The sequence below is a fragment of the Boleophthalmus pectinirostris genome, unplaced genomic scaffold (genome assembly GCF_026225935.1).
Source record: "Boleophthalmus pectinirostris isolate CB_2022bp ecotype Guang Dong unplaced genomic scaffold, ASM2622593v1 HiC_scaffold_5, whole genome shotgun sequence".
Classification (NCBI taxonomy): Eukaryota; Metazoa; Chordata; class Actinopteri; order Gobiiformes; family Gobiidae; genus Boleophthalmus; species Boleophthalmus pectinirostris.
The window spans coordinates 19083694-19101000 of record NW_026571404.1 but is presented as its reverse complement, the minus strand read 5'-3'; the positions used below and the strand labels follow the sequence as shown (position 1 = coordinate 19101000).

General features: G+C 37.5%; 2 protein-coding genes across 2 annotated transcripts in view; both read left to right on the top strand.

The window, feature by feature from the left end:
• golga4 (golgin A4) overlaps positions 1 to 10977 on the top strand; it is a 25718-nt gene extending 14741 nt beyond the window's left edge. The window contains exons 15-24 of the mRNA XM_020921418.2: positions 1 to 1437; positions 1846 to 1967; positions 2592 to 2722; positions 3697 to 3783; positions 5155 to 5181; positions 5263 to 5331; positions 5695 to 5770; positions 8220 to 8317; positions 8922 to 9008; positions 10292 to 10977. The exon at positions 1 to 1437 is cut by the window's left edge and continues 2360 nt beyond it. Of these exons, the coding sequence (XP_020777077.2) occupies positions 1 to 1437; positions 1846 to 1967; positions 2592 to 2722; positions 3697 to 3783; positions 5155 to 5181; positions 5263 to 5331; positions 5695 to 5770; positions 8220 to 8317; positions 8922 to 9008; positions 10292 to 10306 (2149 nt within the window). The 3' untranslated portion in view covers positions 10307 to 10977. The remainder of the gene's footprint in view (positions 1438 to 1845; positions 1968 to 2591; positions 2723 to 3696; positions 3784 to 5154; positions 5182 to 5262; positions 5332 to 5694; positions 5771 to 8219; positions 8318 to 8921; positions 9009 to 10291) is intronic.
• Positions 10978 to 11912: 935 nt separating this feature from the next.
• The window catches only part of itga9 (integrin, alpha 9), a 62977-nt gene continuing 57582 nt past the window's right edge, over positions 11913 to 17307 (top strand). Inside the window, exons 1-3 of the mRNA XM_020921420.2 lie at positions 11913 to 12334; positions 12535 to 12662; positions 15900 to 16006. Coding sequence (XP_020777079.1) covers positions 12144 to 12334; positions 12535 to 12662; positions 15900 to 16006 — 426 coding nt within the window. The 5' untranslated portion in view covers positions 11913 to 12143. The remainder of the gene's footprint in view (positions 12335 to 12534; positions 12663 to 15899; positions 16007 to 17307) is intronic.

Sequence of the window (17307 nt, the reverse complement as noted above, 5' to 3'; positions counted from 1 at the left end):
TCAGATGGAGGAGGTTATTAAGAGACTAGAGCAAGAGAAAACATCTGCTCTGGATGAGGCCAACACACTCAGGAAAAGCCTGTCTGAACTAGAAAACAACACAGCATCCAAGTTTGCTCAAAGTAATAATACTATCACAACGTTACAAAACCGCCTTGAAGAACTTGAAAAAGAAATTAGTGAGAAAAATGATGCCTTGCAAAGATTAACCGTGAGTATCGACAATCAGTCCATCAGCAAGTCTGAAATGGACCAGATCTTGAGTGAGAAGGAGCAGAAGGTGAGCGGGCTCACCTCTGAGCTGGAGAGTTGTAACAAAAAATTGGGAGAGATACAGGAGCAGCTAGCCTTAAAGATTCAAGAGTGTGAGCAGCTTACAGCGGAGCTAAAGCAGCAGCATAGCATCACAGAGAATGAGAAGAAAGCATTGGTCGAACAATTGCACCAAACGCAAATGCAGTGTATGCAGAATGGAAACCTGGAGCAGGAGATGATGCAGAAGTTGCATTCACTCAAGGAGGATAACCAAAAGTGTCAATTAGAGATTCAGAATCAAAAGGAGGAATTTGAAAGAGTGAAAAGCGAGATTATCAAAAGCAACGAGGAGAATTTAAAGGCAACTGAGGAGAGATTGACTGCAGAGAGTACCAAGAAAGTATCCGATTTAAAGAAAAAAGCAGAACAGAAAATTGGCCAGATTAGAAAGCAGCTAACGTCTCAGCTGGAGGAGAAGGAGCAGACCATCAAATCATTACAGGCAAGTTTAGAGGAAGCAACCAAGACGGAGACATCTGGGAGAGACCAGGTTCAAATGCTGGAAGCAAAGACAAAATCACTAGAAGATGCAATTGAAAAGCTAAAACAGGAAAATGAGAAACGGCTTGAAGAATTTCAGAGTCAAGGAAAGGCTGATAAAGAAAAATCCTTAGATGAATTGAAAAATGTTTATGAAGAAAAGATGGCATCACTTCAAAATGATACAGTGAATAAACAAGAGCTTCAACAAACTGAAGCAATGCTACAAGAGACTCAGATGAAACTAAAAGATTTGAAAACGCAAAATGAAGCACTACTTGTAGAAATTAGTCAATTAAAAGAAGATATTTCTCAAAAGGAAGCACAGATAAATCAACAGCAATTGGCTATTAATCAGAATGTATTATCTGACGTAATGATTGAAAGGGAAATCGTATGCACCAGTTTGGAGCAAACCAAAAGTATAGTTAAAAATGATGTGGAAAACCACTCTGAGGTGGAAGATGGCAATTCTCAGGAAAGTTTGAAGAATCATTTAAGCCAGATCAAAAATGAAAAAGACAAAATACATAAAGATTTTGTGAGGCTACAGAAAGAGATGCGGACACTGAGAAAAGAGCATGAGCAAGATCTGGAGTACATGAGGAAGGAAGTGATGGAGGAGACGGAGAAAAAGTTCAAGTAAGTTTTGATATTTCCATTTGTCTTGTGTTTAAAGGGGCACATGTGACTTTCTGAAGGAGGGCTGGCCACCTGATTTTTATTGCCTGGAATGTTCCAAAGTATGGCATTAAACAGTTTTCCATTGTTAAGTTATGTTACATGCTTTATTACTGTAAAATACCTTGAAAAATATTCCTACTGCACCTTTCCACAGATCTGAACTGTAGCCTGGCATGGTACGGCTAATTGCTTGTCTCCATGGACAGATAAGTTTAATGCTTTATTGTGGAACGTTCTTGACAAAGCAATAACATCTCTATGGAGAAAAGCAGGAATCCTCAACCAGAAGAGTTACATAGTGCCCCTCTAATGTTGTATGCCGTTGTATTCATTCTCTGTGCACGTGTTGTCCATATGTTCAAACAGATCGGAGTTGGAGGATTTGGAATTGAAGCACAACTCAACAGTGAAGCAGTTAATGAGGGAGTTCAGCTCACAAATGGCCTTGAAAGAGCAGGAGCTCGAGACAGCTGTGAAAGAAGCCATTGGTATGATAATTATGCTTGACTCAAGGAATAAAGTTGAACTGTACTTTAAAATATCCAGACTTACTTCAGTAATTATTTTCTCAGCATCATGAAAAATTATGACTGTAATCAAGACAAAAAATTAAACATTTTACAGTTATAAATACCAGTCACATTGCAGCGTTCTTCCAGTTTTCATCGTAATTTGTCATTTATCCTCACCCCTCTAATTGAAACAATTAAATGCGGAGCGTATTTACATAATGTTAGTCTTTTATTAATAGTAAATAAATAGTTTCTTATATCAGAACTATTAAAAAATAAGTCACCTTAGTTGAAATGTGTTGTGCATGTACAATCTGATTATAACCCAGCATGTAATTTTCTGTTTCTATTATTAATCTTCTTGCGATTTACATCTCATTAAACTACTGTAATCTCACTTAAATATTACCTCAGGGTGCCACAGAATACTTATCCAAACATCTTAATGGTCTTTTATAAGGGTGTAGCGAAAGTGAGCTGCCATGTTCCTCTTGTAGTTAAATGTGATGCCAGTTCGGATGAGAGTGAGTGGTTTGGATCGCTGGTTGTTACATTATGCATGTGTTAACTTTGGCCCCTCTCCCTTATGTCTTGGCGCAGAAAAGGCCCAAGCTGTGGAGACTGAACTCATCTACAGCCATCAAGAGGAGGCCTGTCAGCTGCGCAAGGTGATTTCCCAAAAGGAGGATGATTTGCACCGAACTGTGAAGAAATATGAAGAAGTTATTCAGGTAATCTACCAAAATTGCCATTTAAAACATTGCCAATATCATCTTGTATTTGTGGTACATTGGCCACACCCATCATTTGGAAGCAATTACTCGTAGCTGGCAGCAAGGCATGGCTTTTGGAAGGACGACCAAATGATTATGTTTCAAAAGTTTTCTCATGAATTGTCAGCAGCTTTTTCCTTTCATGTCTACAAGTGTAATGTATGGGTACTGTAATTTATGTAATAATTTACTGTGGGAGGTCCGGGTTAGTAACAAAGTAACATGACACTTGCATATATTTTCTAAAGTACTATGTTTTCTAAAATACTGCTTGCCTGTACATTTGACTGGATAACTTTTGTAAAGAGGTGCGTTAACCATAATAACAACTGTAAAGTGCTGTAGTTGTAATAATTGATATAAAGATGCTGGTAATAACGTTATCTACAGGTTTGTAGTGCGAAAGTGGTAGAAAGACAAGCAGGCCTAGGTTTTATTAAATAACTTGTTCTGAGTAATTAAGTCAACTTGGTAGTCTAAGTGCCCAAATACAAAATTTTTTTTTTTTTTAGGTTTTGTATTTTTGTTTCTGTTAAATGGATTTAGATATTGATCGGTACTGCATACGCACTGAAAAGTATTCAGTGTTCAGGTATTTGTTTTGAAAACCATTTTTTCGAGTACTAGTAAAAAATATACTAGTACATTTGTAGAATATCAAATTTTAGTAGCGTTATATTGCTTTACTCTGAATACAATATTTGTGGCTTTTTCACAAGTAATGTTTTCACAGCAGTGTAAGACACTCCAACTTTTAATCATTTTTCTTTTCTTTTTTTTTTTTTTGGATAGGACAGTATAGCGTGAAATGAGGGAAAATAGCATTTAACCAGACATTAAGCCAATTGTCAAAGCCAGGAATCAAACTTGACCAGTGGTCTGTATTTCTGTGTCTTTCACTTTTTAATGAAATTTTACCTTTATTTTTCCAGAGTCGAGAAGAAGAGATGGGCGACCGAGTGTGGCAGGTTCAGAAAGAGCTGGAGGAGCTACAGGCAAAGACCCGTAGCACTGACGAGGTACAAAGATGGCCGCCCACAAAAAACACCAGATTTGCTCAACAGGTCATCAGAAATCCCACTCGTGCTTTACTACAGCCAAGTCATATTGTCTTGTCATCATTGTCCTGCAGATGTGGAAAAGCTACCTGGAAGCCAGTAAAATGGACTGCATACGTGACTAGCGCCTAAGCTTGAATTTATATTATGATTCTGGTGAAGCCATAAGTCACTTCACAATGGCTGTACAAAATCACTTTATCACCTGCCTTCTGCTTAAACTCTGCTAAAATATTTTTCATTTTGAATGGCAGCCCGATCATAATGCGTCTGACTATACCAATGGGTCTCATATTAAGTGAAAGTTCAGAACAAGGTTAACAGACAAAGCAGTTAGGCGTTATCCTCTCTCATGTCTCGCTTCATAATTGTCAGATTCCTCATAAGAACTTGGGGACAACTCTCGTACATTCTTTGCTGTGATCAGACCATTTCAGCCCTGTCGTGTGGCTTCCCTCCAAAACATGCCGGATGCTGGGATCTGAATCACGCAGGAATGCTGTTGCTTGGAAAATGGGAATTGTGAGGCACTGGCTTCCCCTGTTTTTAATTATCAAACTATGGGGGTGATTCACAGGGTTAAATTTATAATACACTTCTGGATTGAAACCGTAAATGTCTAAAAAAAACAAAAACACCCACCTCCAAAGTGCATTACCCAGGTGTTGAGGTGCAATGGGACCCCTGCAATGCTCCCGTCCTGCGTTTTACACTCACGCCGTAGCCCACCAGAGGACTAAGAGTTATGCTGCTCTCTAGGCTGCATTTTTCCCTGGTGAGGTAATAACTTTACAGGGGGATTGTATGGGTTTATGCTCATAGAGTCCATTTCTTGCTATGGGCCTCTCAGACCATTTCTCAAACAGACAGTGGGTCAGTGTGTTTCTCCCTCGGGACAAACGCAGACACAGCACAAGTACAAGTTCAAATTTTAGCAAGTCTGCTCCCCAACTTCCTAAATTTAAGTAGAAAACCAAAGTTTGAGAGTGCAAATATATTCAATACAAAATCAGTATTTATTAATATATTTGCTAAAATTGCATACAATCTTCGAAAACCTTGGTGTTTTTAAAGTGCATTTTGTCTGTAAACCAAAATTATACCTGGCTTACAGGTTCTTTTTTTCTTTGAATAATCTATTTAAGATAATAAATTTTCATTTGACATGCCACTGACACTTGGATGTCAGTTTTGTTGATGTATTTTCATTGAATATAGTGTATAAAGGCAACAGAGATGTAGGACATCCTTAATAAAACATGTGATCCCTGCATCTATCTGCATCTGCACGTTGAAACTAATTTGAACACTTTCTGTTTTCTTTGCACATAGGGAGAAATGAGCAATGAAGAGCTACAGGTATGTGCATCTTATTTTTTGCATACAGTTCTCTTAAATGCACAGATTATCAATAACTGGTCTCATTGTTCTTAACTTTAGGCACAGCTCGCGGAGAAAACATCTTTGCTGAGTGAGGCTCGTCTGAAGGAGCAGGAGTTTGTGGAGAAAGTGAGTGTTGGTATCTTGTTGCGTTGCTTCAGGACAAGTGAACAGTAAATCCAGCACCGCGCGTTCCCAGGATTCTGTGACCTCCAGCGAGCACCACTACTGCTCTCCCGCTGCATCTGCTTAATTACACCGCACATCTGTTTACATTTGGTTTAACCCTATAAACAATAGCAACGACGCCTCCCACCCACTCTCCCACTCACTCTCCCACAGACTCCATTCACACAAACAGCCCTTAAGGAAGAACAAATAAGTACAACCTTTTTCCCAAATACAGCTAATGGCCTAATGTGGATAATTAAATTCATGGGGTCTTAACGTTTGTTTTATATTAATGAATAAACATGTTTTTTTCCACTCTAGATCCACTCACTTGAGGACAAGATCAAGTGTTTTCAGAGAAATGCAGTTGTGACTCATCTTGGAAGCACAAAGAAAGGTAACTGTCTCAATATCAACAAACATGATGCCTTATGATCTAGTTCATATCATAGGAGTAAGTGCAGTTAATATAACTGTGAAGTATATCTTCTGATTGTACAAAATCACACATATAAGAAAGATAGTGGTCAAATGTTACAGTAGTGAATGCATGGCAGCAAGATCTGCACTTTAGATAATATTCCTTCCCAGTGCTTAAGATGTGACAAGACAATATTTTTTTTGTGAGTGAAGTAGTGTCAGCAACATTGAGAAAAATGTATATCTCCCCCTCTCTTTTTTGTTATCTTTTTACCAATGCATCAGTAATGTGTTAAAATGTGCCTATAAATGTCTTGGATGAGGTTCAAGTATCATACAAATTGCAAATGGAAAAATTAACTCAAGTAGACAGACATATCACTTTATACCCTTGTTTGGACAATTATACTTGACATTTCTTTTCATTTTATTATTAATGTCTTCTTTTTGCTGCTATTCATAATAGAGAAAAAATGATATAAAACTATCTACTTTCTTGATTGTCTTCATTAGAGCACTCAAGTTCAAATCCATTTTTCACATATCTCGAAAATGCATACACAGTGCTCTGTTCTGGAAATGGGGGATTTGAGAGGAGCAGGGCTGTATGCTATTGAGTCCTTTGTGGGAAACCTTAGGACCACAGTCTGCAAAACCCATTAAATACAAGGATGACTTCTTCACTGCCCCCTTTCTGACAAACGAATCTTTATTACTCCAAAAGGAAAGCTCAAATACTAAAAGTACTCAATCAGTACACTCAAGATTTGGCCATTACAATTCTGTATGTCAGTGTTGTTACTGTGACTTATAATAAACGATCAGTCAGTCTCCATAGGCCCACCATAAGCTAAACCACAACGCTTATATATGTCTAACCATAACCCAAGCTCTAACCTTAACCAGACCCTAATTACAGCCATGGCTCCAGTCTAATCCGGCAAACCTAAAATCACACTTATGGCACTGTCAGTGTCTTCAAACCATTTGCATAACCAGACCACACAATTCACTGCAGCCTGATCATTGATCCTGAAAATGATGGGGGCAGATGTCTATGTATCACAACAGCAAAGCGCAGATGTATTATTGTTAACCCTAAGATAGACCAGTGTGTGGGCAGGGGCTCAGTCTCTCCCAGTATTTTTAGTCTAGTTGTTTTCAAATATTGCATTGTTTGCTATTCAATGCCAAAATAACCTTTTGCTGCTAAAAGGCTGTTAAGGTCTAATGAAAAATACATGCTAATCTGTTTTTAAGAACAAGCATGAAATGTTATCAAAAAGTGTGATCTTAATAAATCTTAATCTTCTTTTAAGTGAAGAAGCAGCTTGGCTGAGCTGCGAAATGTAGTTGATCAAAAAAAAAACTTTTGTCCAGCTGACAGAATAGATTTTTTCCTGTGTGATGATCCGTTGAAAACTGATATTGCATATTTATATTGCATCTTGATAAAGTTATAGGTTTTATAAAAACTGTGCCAAAATCTTGATCTAAATAACATACTTAATTTTTATACTGTGTAATCCTTAACCCAGGGATCTATGGATGTTCCCTAGTATTGATATATTAATATTTTTGTACTTATGAGCATTTTTTATTGCCTGTTATACAATACAATTTGCTTTGTATTAGTGATTTAGTAGCCCTTTCACCCTTGTCTTTGTTTGCTGGAGCTCTTGATATCTTGCTTTACGGCTGTTGCTGTGAGCGGAGGTGGGCTTGTGGGGGTTAGGTGAGGTCAGGGGGGTACAAAGACTAAGCAGATTTACAAATGACCCCATAGCCCACCCCTCACTTCAAAGACCTGTGTAACTCCTCTATCACCTTCTCCGCATTCTCTATTGGCATATGCATTAACACAGTGTTGTCCAGTAATGATTATTCCACATTGCTAATGTGTGTACAGTAGCCCGTGGAGTCACTGGATTTAAGTGTTTCCAGATTTGTCCAGAGTGTTTTAGCGCAGTTTTCTCCATTCACACGATTTAACAAGATAATGCTGTTATGGCTTTTGGGCAGCAGTAATGAAGTTCTCATGCTGTGATGGCCCATTGTTTCTGCTGCTGCTAATAATAATGAATGAGTTTGTACCCAGTGCCCACACCTTTCAGCTCCTATATTTAGACCTGGCTAATTTATAAGTTACTGTGGCGCAAAATTAGAATAAATAATATAATCTCATTAACCACAAGTAACCTCAAGCCTGAGTCTTAAAACAAGAGATACAGCAACGAATCTTTTGCCACTTTTTTTTTTTTTTTTTGAAAGCGAAGAAACCAAGAAGTTAAATGGATGTTGTAGTAATTTGCAACAAGAAAATTTGAGACTTTTTGCCAAAATTTTATATGCAATTGGATTTTGAAGGGTCATTGTCATTCACACTGTTACATGCAAACATTAATTCTATTTTTTATGTCTTTCAGAAGCGAGTTACAACAGCAGTGAGCCACTGTCAGAAACCACTGAGATGGAGTATCTACGAAAAGTGTTATTTGAGTACATGATGGGACGGGAAACTAGAGTAAGTACTTTTTATCATTAACACATGCATGCAACAAAATGAATGAACAAATTACTACGACTATTAGTGAACTAGTTTTGAATGGAGGGGGGCTGATTCTCTTCAACCACACATCGTACAAGTCAGTTTAGGTAGCCCCATAAAGTCTACTTAGTCTGGGCAAAAATTAACAATGATCACGTTAATTAACAGTACTTTGACATGGTCCTAAAGCCAGCAGGATTTTCCCAAATGTTCAGCAAACACTGGGTCTTTATGGCTACACTGTAGACCTCCCCATGCAGAGTATGTCCCCGAGGCAGCCCACGAGCACAGATGTGCATGACGCAGATTTGCCTTTTCTCTTGTTTAGTGTTAGTGGAGCGGTTAGGCTTCCTTCACAGCAGACTGTTTCTGATTAAGGCAGCCTTTATAGGGGAGCGCTGCGCCCTCACAGTGGCCTGCACTTGATTATGCAAATAGTGCTCCTTGTGTCTTACTGGATTTTAATTATACATAAGCATCAATACTACCTGTATCACCCCTGGAGTGAATAGAAAGGATGTATTGTGTTATTTAATGCCTCATGCAAATTAGATTAAATTATTCTATTTTCCTTCTACAGACAATGGCCAAAGTTATAACTTCCATGCTGAAGTTTCCTCCAGATCAAGCTCAAAAAGTTTTGGAAAAAGAAGATGGTAAAGTTATGGTAAGCTATAGTTCAGTATTTACTCAGAAATAAAATTACAACTATAAGATAGTTAAATGCCAAAACAAATGTGGATGGCTTAACATGAATAACTTGCCTTTTGAGCAATTATAAAAGTGTTGTGTCCTTAGGCAAGACACTTCAGCCACATTGCCTAGTAAGAAAGTGGACTGTGTGTGAGTGGTGGTGGTCAGAGGGGTCGATGGCGATTGGCAGCCTAGCTTCTGTCAGTCTGCCCCAGGGCAGATGTGGCTACAATAGTAGCTTACCACCACTGAGTATCGATTGAAATAATGCTCTGAAACGCTTTGGGTGTTTTGAAAGGCGCTACAATACAATGATTAATTCATTAATAATTCAATAATACATCAGTGTTTAGTCATCCTTATCCTTTTACATTAATGCATTGCTTTAGAAGAAAATCTATGTATCAAAATAGTGCATTGATATTGTCACTTACATCAGTATTTTATTCATTCACACTTGGTGGAGGAACATTTGTAGCCACAGCTTATTTCTTCTTCTTATTTATTAGTTTGTAAAGGGACAGCACATATTAATGAACATCTACCTAACAGGGAAAAGTAGAGTAGAGTAAAGCAACAATCACGCACAAAAGTACATAAAACTAGCACACTCACTACACATACAACACACCCACTGTACATACAATTCATTTCAAACAGTTCATTTGAAATTCGAAGTCAAGAGTTAAAGAGTTAAACCAACAACCCCTCAATATAAAAAAATATAATTTGGTTAAACCTGGTGACATATTTGGCCAATGAACAACCACTGTTTTAAAGCTTTAGAAAATGCTGCCAGTGTTGAAAGTTCTCACATATGACCAGATACTGTATTCAATGTTTGACCTGCTCGATAAGCAAAAGAGAGCTGTCCAAAAGCACTTTTCTTAAATGGCACATAGCAGTCACCTCTAGAGCCTACTCTTGTGTGATTTGAATTTTTTTTCACAAGCTCCTTTAGAGGAGGTGGAGAAAGATTATTAAAAACTTTGTATACCAAAATTAAATCTGCATATTTGATCCTGTTATCCCAATTAATTAATTAACTATTAATCTAGCTGCCCTGGAACAGGATGATGGAGTCACGGCTGCCATGTATTCCCTGAGGCATCCCTGACCACATGCACACTGTGGTCCCTAACATACAGAAACAGTACACCTTGTACATAATGTAGCATAGTGTGTATGTGTAAGTGTATTTCAACAGGTGCAGCTACATCATTCCTATTTGTTAAGTTCTCATTTGTTTCTTTTCAGCCCTGGTTACGGTGATCCTCCTGATGGTATTTTTTCATGAACTGTGCTGCTGCTGCTTTTTGTGCTGCTGAAGGGGACGACTGCCAAGGATTTGATCAAGCCCTTCTCTGCATTATATTTGTGATAATGTGTGTGTTTGTTTGACTGTGTGCGGTTAGTGTCAGTCTGTCTGTTTGAATGAATGTTTGCGAGACTATGCTTATGGGTGCAAATAAGCTAAAACACTGTAAGGAGGGAATTTGAAAACATGCCAGAAATATAAATCTTCCATAAATCCAGTTTTACATTGAAATTGAGTTTGTTAATTTATATATTTTAGATGAAGTCCAATGGTTCTTGTTTTATTTAGTTAACTGTATAGAGATTGATCTGTGCAATAAATCACATCATTATTCCAGTGGATCGCGAGGGTCAGTTTGTTTTCAGTTTTGGCTTTGTCTGAAATGAGTTCCTTTGTAAATTTGTAATGACCCATTAACTGTGTATTTACAGCACATTTTATCTTTTCGGCCTCTGGACCTTGTTTTGACTGCTTTTCTATGCTTTATATTTTATAGACACTGACAGAAAATCCCAAACGCAAGATTTGTAAATTGTATTGACTATTATAACTACCATAAGGGATCTAAATGAATTGCCATTTTCAAATTAATTAAATAACAAGATTAAATATTTACAGAACTGCATTTGTCAGCTGTTTTCCTTTTATTATCTCAGTGCCGTCACTGTTAAACAAACGTCTTATCTTTCAGCTGAATTTACATTAGAGCTCCTCAACAGGGCCAACAGGGCGATAACCTGCAGAAATGCAGCCGGAATGCAGACACCACCACAAATTTAGCCCCATGACCTCTGACCTTTTGCCATAAACTGCAAGGACAGTCTTACAAAGTTACAGAACCATATACAAACTGTTACAGAAGCGGAAAATCACTTATTGATCTGTTTACACAAGAAATTCATTAACCAAACATGAATATTTATCACAAAATCTGTGTTTGTGAAATGACAACAGATTTCATTTCATCAAAGTTTTTTTTTAATATTTTTATGCAGTAAATTTCAGCAAACAAATTAAAACATGACAAACACGTAACTGCAAGCAATTTGTTAATTTATAACCATTATTGTCCATAATTGCTATCTATATCTTATCCCTGTCCAATTTCTTAAAGCTGGTGTCATATTAATTGTCTATTGTTCATTAAATAGCAGTTTAATGGGAAAAAAAATAAAATAATAATGTTTTGCCATGCTGCACATCGAGCCATGAAGAAAATTTGACGTCATTTAAAGTGAGTCTCTTTATATTAACGTTAGGTGGCAGCAGTGCGCACCCGTCTCTGTTTTGGTGAATTGCGCTCCTGCAGCCTACAACTGAAATGTGATGCTCGCGTCTCAATCCCATTCTTGTCTCCTTGTGATCAGCGTGCTGCCAATGCACAGGTCAAATTTATGAAATCCGACTGACGCTTTCAAAATAAAATCAACTTGAACTGTGTTACGTTTGACTTTACCTTCCTGTTTTTATTTTGGCGTTTAACTCTACTCGTTTCCTGTGTTTACCCCGCCTTCTCTGCGACAACTTTTCACATCTAACCACATTTATCTCCACGACAGGGAGCCTGAGAGCAACAACTTTCTGACACAGAATGGAGAGGAGCTGACGCACCGTTATTACAGGACCGTTAACTTTCCCTCATAAGGCTATACTCATGCCTTTGCAGCTTAAAAGTGGAACGACATCACAACTATTACTGAAACTTCATCTATTTTAAACAGTTTTACCACTTTAAGGAGCTCTTTTCTTCATTTTGTCTTTTTGGACACTTTGACCGCGCTATAACGCACGATGCGCAAAGGGATGGCTACACATCGGAAACTACGCAAAACGGGAATTCAACACGTTTTCTACGTCTGTCTCTCCTTTTCGGTGGCCTTTTCTTATAACATAGACCTAGAACATCCCTTGGTGTTCCGCGGACCTACTTCTAGTTTTTTTGGCTATTCTGTTTTGGAGCATTATCATGACAACACAAGATGGTAAGTCCTGTTTTTGGCAACGATGCTGGGACGCATTCAGTAAAATTACTTAAACTTTTAGATGTGCATGTTCATAGTAATTTAAAGCATTGCCCTGCTAGGAAACACTGAATTGTGCGCTGTTTTTGTTGGCATTTTCTACTGTCTCATGCAAAGTTTGGAGTGGAACATGTGAGTGAGTTCTTCCTCCCATCCCGCAGGGTAATAGTAGGGGCTCCGCGGGCGAACTCTACCTACAGTAGTTTTGTGCAATCTCCCGGAGCTGTGTACAAGTGTCGAGTTCACAGCAACCCCGAGCGCCGCTGCACAGAGATGGACATGGGTAGAGGTCAGTCCCCCTTTTACACCCATCCACACACGCAGACACACACACACACACACAGTGACTTCAGACGAGCTGTCACTTACTTCAACAGGAAACTCCCTCTGCTCCTATGTCCAGTTCTGCTCAGTCCTCCTCACACGTGTCCTCCCTAGCATCTGTTTTGTTTTATCTGAAATAATGCAGCCTTATACTGCCCTTAACACTACCACTGTTGTTCTTTTAAACAAGCCCTGCAATAATGACATGCACAAGACAAGAAGCTTCTGTGAGGCGGGACTGTAAATATTGTGATAATTATGATTTATGTCTGCACTAATATTTTCCAAACATGTTCGCCAGAACTTTTAGCCCATGCAGAGACAGCAGGGTGAATATGGCTTTACTATTAACCTCAGTCAGTGTGTCACTAAAGCACATGTTAGTAAAGTGCACTTGGTCGTGCACCACAGAGCCGGAGGATCTGAACTGTCAGGGACCTCAGGGATTCTGTGAAACTGTGACAGAAAAAGAGCCAGCTGCATGCCATCATGCTACATCAGAGTGAGAAAGAAGAAAACACAAGGGAATCTGCATAATTCTCTATTATTGCAATATCTGTGCCACAAATCTCATGCTTTATTCATTCTTTATTCATTCTCTTATCTTTAACAAATAACAACACTTTTGGGGCTGTTCGTTTCATGTGATAAAAGCTATTTGTTAAAAAATATGAAGCGAGTCTTTTTTGTTCAAATGCAAAATGTTCCCAATCAAAAGACATTTTAAAATATCTTTGTCAATTCTTTATCTTCTTCATGTTTGGTCAAAAATGAGTTAATGTCATTATGGGGGTAGCTGAGACCTCCCTTATCATGTGAATAAATACTGTGAAAAATACTGAGCTCAAAATTGACCTTTAACCCTTATTTGGCAGTTCCTGTACTCTGCCTTTGTATCATGTGCCAAAAAAAGGAGTCGTGCAAAGGCCAAAGGCAGTAACAGTGTATGTTTTGTTTGTGAATTAGATAATAATATATTTTATTTTAAAATCCAACCTCTCGCCTCCTTCTTCTTTTGCAGCTTTGGCACAGGGTCTTAACACATTAAATTAATATACGTTTGTTTTCATTTTATTTAAATTACCTTTAATGTGAAAGTATTTTGTGTATTTATTCATACTACTTACTATATTAACTTGTGTGTTTAACTGTTTAACTGTGTAATTGTTGCTGCTCGATCTTGATCAGCACTAAACAGGAAATCCAAAGGACTTCTATATATTTTGAAAGAAACACCATGATGAGTGAGGTGTTCTTCTAATGGATGTAAGTCTGGTGGAAATCAAGCAAATAATGATCATGTTAGTTACTGCCTTTTGGCTTTGCATGACTACTTATTTTTCTCACATGATAGAAAGGCAGAGTGCAGGAACTGCCAAAAAAGGGTCAAAGGTCAATTTTGAAATTTTTAGCTCAGTATTTTTTGTATACAAATATTTCTTCATTATAGCAACTAGTTGTCAAATTTTGGGAGTCCTACCTATTATACTTTTGTCTGGACAAAACAGAACCTCTCAAGTCATTTTTCTCAGTTTTACACACTGGCGAGTTAAGGCCTTTTGCTTTTGTAGGGTAGAATTGGGGGCTGTATTCCTCATCAATATATACAGTATTTTGCATTACAGTGCACCACCAGTGAAATCAATTTCCAATACTTTTAATGAGCTGTTCTGTATTGACATCATTTAGTCAGCAAGAACATGTATTCATGGCAAATCACTGCATCATTCACAGTCCCTCTGGGAGTACCAGCTCTTCCTTTCACACTAATGAGACACACTCATGACACATTTTATTAGTGGTTTGCATGGTTTAGATAACAAAAAAAAAAAAAAAAAAAAAAAAAAAAAAATATATATATATATATATATATATATATATATATATATATATATATATATAGTATAATAAGATCTTTCTTGTTCTTGTAACAAAATAGCTTTTCTTGCATGCTAAAAATGATAATATTTAATACAATCCAGGCTGTAATGAACTAAAGAAATCCTTAGATGTTATGCCTTGTGCATCCATTAATCAACTAAACAGTAGCATGACTTTGAATTAGAATAAGCAAAAACTACTATGTAAAGAAAATAATATCTAAAAGCATGTTAAAATTCAGTTTTATCCATTGACTCAAAAAACTCCATGTTAGACTCCATGCATCTTTTCTACTGTTTTCCTTATAATCCAAACAAAATAATAAGTTTTCTAATCAAAATGACTGATCAGTTAAACAACTAAAGGACTATACCCCCACATAAGCTTATTTTTAATATTTTGAAGTAAAATTCTGCATAAGTGCTCAATTTCTACCTTACTCAGAGCTTCACATCTCTACTGTTTGTGGCCCAGTTTCCTGTTTGTGCTTTGAACTCTTATCATGAGTTTCTGAGAACAGATAAGGGTTGGGGAGTGCGCATGTGGCTAACTCCTCTATTTAAAACTGTGTCATTAAATCAGCTGTGGTAATTTATCACGTGCGGTTATCATATCGCACAGTTGTGTTAAAAGATAAGTTGGCATTTGAGACAGTGGCTGTAAACATGCATTCATATGTTAGAGGCGTGAAACCGGCATCATGTCTTAATGCAACTGCCCTGATTGCAGACAGCATCACACAGAGCTCTTCCTGTGCATTGTCCGATACTAAATATTTCAAGTTCTTTATTTAATGGTGCACTATGCTACTTTTCTGGTGGTAATTCGCCTGGTATGTTAAACATATATAACATTAAACTTTCTGGAGACAAACAAGTGAAGCCACCTGACCAGGTTACAGGTCAGATTTGTGGAGAGGCAACCCCACTTCGAGTAACAATACATGTTTTATTTATTTTTTATTTTTTATTTTGCAAAAGAGCCTGGTTTAGTCAAGAGTTGGTCCAGTTTTGACTTGTTTTAAGGCTGCTTGTCCAGTTGTGGTTTAGACTACATTTAAATCTGTTGCTCAACTCCATATCTGCTTTAATTCTAGTTCACACCAAATTTAGAATAGGGGTTTTGTCATGCTTCCTGTCTGCTTAATCCTCCTGGGAAGACATTTGGACGTGTGCCGCATAAATTGGTCTCATACTGTATATACAGTCTATGATTGGTCTACAATAGAAAGTCCAGCCAAAGATGCTGACAATAGCTGAAGTCATTGCAGTTCCTCCTTGTTAATGACTCAGTGTGTACAATCCGTTTTTCTGTTGTTCAGGAAACAGGCCCAGGGAGTCGTGTGGAAAGACCTGCCAAGGCGACCGAGACGACGAATGGATGGGGGTCAGTCTGGCTCGGCAGGACAAAACCAACGGCAAAATCCTGGTAAGGTCCTTACCACATCTTGAAAAACAGTGTAAAATCATGCATCTTCCAAAGAAAAGGACCAAACAATACAACAATCAATTGACTGAGCTAATTAAAGTCTCTTGGGGAATTTTAGACTACAATGCATTATTGATATGACATTTTATATTACTCCTGGGACACATTGCATTATGAGGGATTTCCTTAGCCTGAAGGAAAGATTGGAGCAGTTGTTCCCCAATTATAATAAATAATTTTATTATGTGTGTTTTTTCTGTGTTACAATAAATAAGAGTAAACAATATAAATATAATTAGTTTAAGTTAGAAGACCAGTTAAGTCTGAAATAAATTTACATGTTAAGATTTACAGTGCCATTTACACTCATAAAAGTGGTTATACCAACATCATTGTAGCAAATGTCTGGGCTTAAACCACACTGTTATACCGCAGCTGCTCACCCACTTTTAAGACTGTCAGTGAGCCTCTTATTTTGTTACATGTTTTCACTCCTAAAACCTGAACTGAAGTGTGAACTTTGAAAGATTTGTTCTATTAGAGACCAAAACTCTTATAAAGAGATACAAATCTTATTATTAGTTATTTGCAGTTACATAAGGATACCGAATAAATGCAGCTTGTTTTGCACTTACAAAGTTACAGTTTGTTAAAATTGGATAGACAGTTATAAATGGAGAAATGCTACAGTTAAAAGTATCTGTTGGAGTTACTCCCAGAGGTGCTTTGGTGAGTGTTTGCTCAGATCAAAGTTCAAATGGAAGAGTTTATTTGGTCTTCAACCTCTCAGTGGTGGTCCCATTCAGGTGCAGGCTTCATTAAAGCTTAACCCTGCTCCCATGCAGTGAACAGATACTGTAGAACGTTGAGGGCCTGGCAGATCAGGTGGCAGATCAGTCTGAGGGTGACAATGGACTAGACAGTTTGTACATCAATATGTTTGTGACATTTGCCAATTTTTTTCCCATTTTGTATGTTTTTTTTTTGTTGTTGTTGTTCCTCAGTTTGTATGAAACCATGATTTTTAACAAGGGCACAAACTAGAAGCCATGACTTATTGATTTTGATATGAAATGGGATTCTTAAATATGGTGTGAGAGTCAAAATTGTTCATATTAGCTGCTATCTATATTGTAATAGCCTATTTCAAAAATGCAAGTAGTCAAAATTTTCTGCTGTTCAAAACTATTATCTTGGAAATCCTTTCAGTATACACTACCAGTCAACATTTTGGACATAGACTCATTTATGTTTCGTCTTTACTTCCTTGTTTTTTTACATTGACTATCAATGGATAGATA